The sequence below is a fragment of the Penaeus monodon genome, chromosome 25 (assembly GCF_015228065.2).
Source record: "Penaeus monodon isolate SGIC_2016 chromosome 25, NSTDA_Pmon_1, whole genome shotgun sequence".
NCBI lineage: Eukaryota > Metazoa > Arthropoda > Malacostraca > Decapoda > Penaeidae > Penaeus > Penaeus monodon.
In genome coordinates this window covers 16,077,604-16,078,117 of record NC_051410.1, presented here as the reverse complement: position 1 = coordinate 16,078,117, position 514 = coordinate 16,077,604, and the positions used below count along the sequence as shown (strand labels likewise).

The 514-nt window shown below is 31.7% G+C and overlaps 1 protein-coding gene across 1 annotated transcript in view; it reads right to left on the bottom strand.

The window, feature by feature from the left end:
- LOC119589070 (ubiquitin-conjugating enzyme E2 G1-like) overlaps window positions 1-514 on the bottom strand; it is a gene marked incomplete in the record, with an annotated part of 59,651 nt that overhangs the window by 4,776 nt on the left and 54,361 nt on the right. The window contains 1 exon segment of the mRNA XM_037937647.1: window positions 299-477. Coding sequence (XP_037793575.1) covers window positions 299-477 — 179 coding nt within the window.

Below are 514 nucleotides of genomic sequence, written 5' to 3'. Positions count from 1 at the left end.
TACATATATGATAAAGTTATGAATATCTTTTACTAATATAAAGCTCCAGATCTGTTTTAAGTCCCTATAATCTGTAACTTAAGAATATAAATAGGTAATGTACACTAAGTGACAAAAATGTTCATAAAAAAATAATAATAAAATAAAAGAGAAACTTATGCAATAACTCCATGATAAAAAAATAACAGAATACCTGAATATATCTTTCAAAATATCATTAAACAATAAGAAAGCAAAAAAGTAACAGATAACTAACAACGGGAAGTTGAAAAAAATATATATAAAACAAAAATCTTACTGCTGCATCAACATTGGCTGGACTTTCATCATTAGGATCTGCTAGCATACTGATGACCGAGATAAGGATAGTTTCAACCGTGTGCACTGGAAGCCAACGTTCCGACGCCTTTTCGTAACCCCACTTGTCGTCACCGGGTTCGTGCAAAATTGAGATACACACGTCTCCATTCTTTTCAACTGAAATGAAGAAATAGGGGTATTTAGAAGCACATAC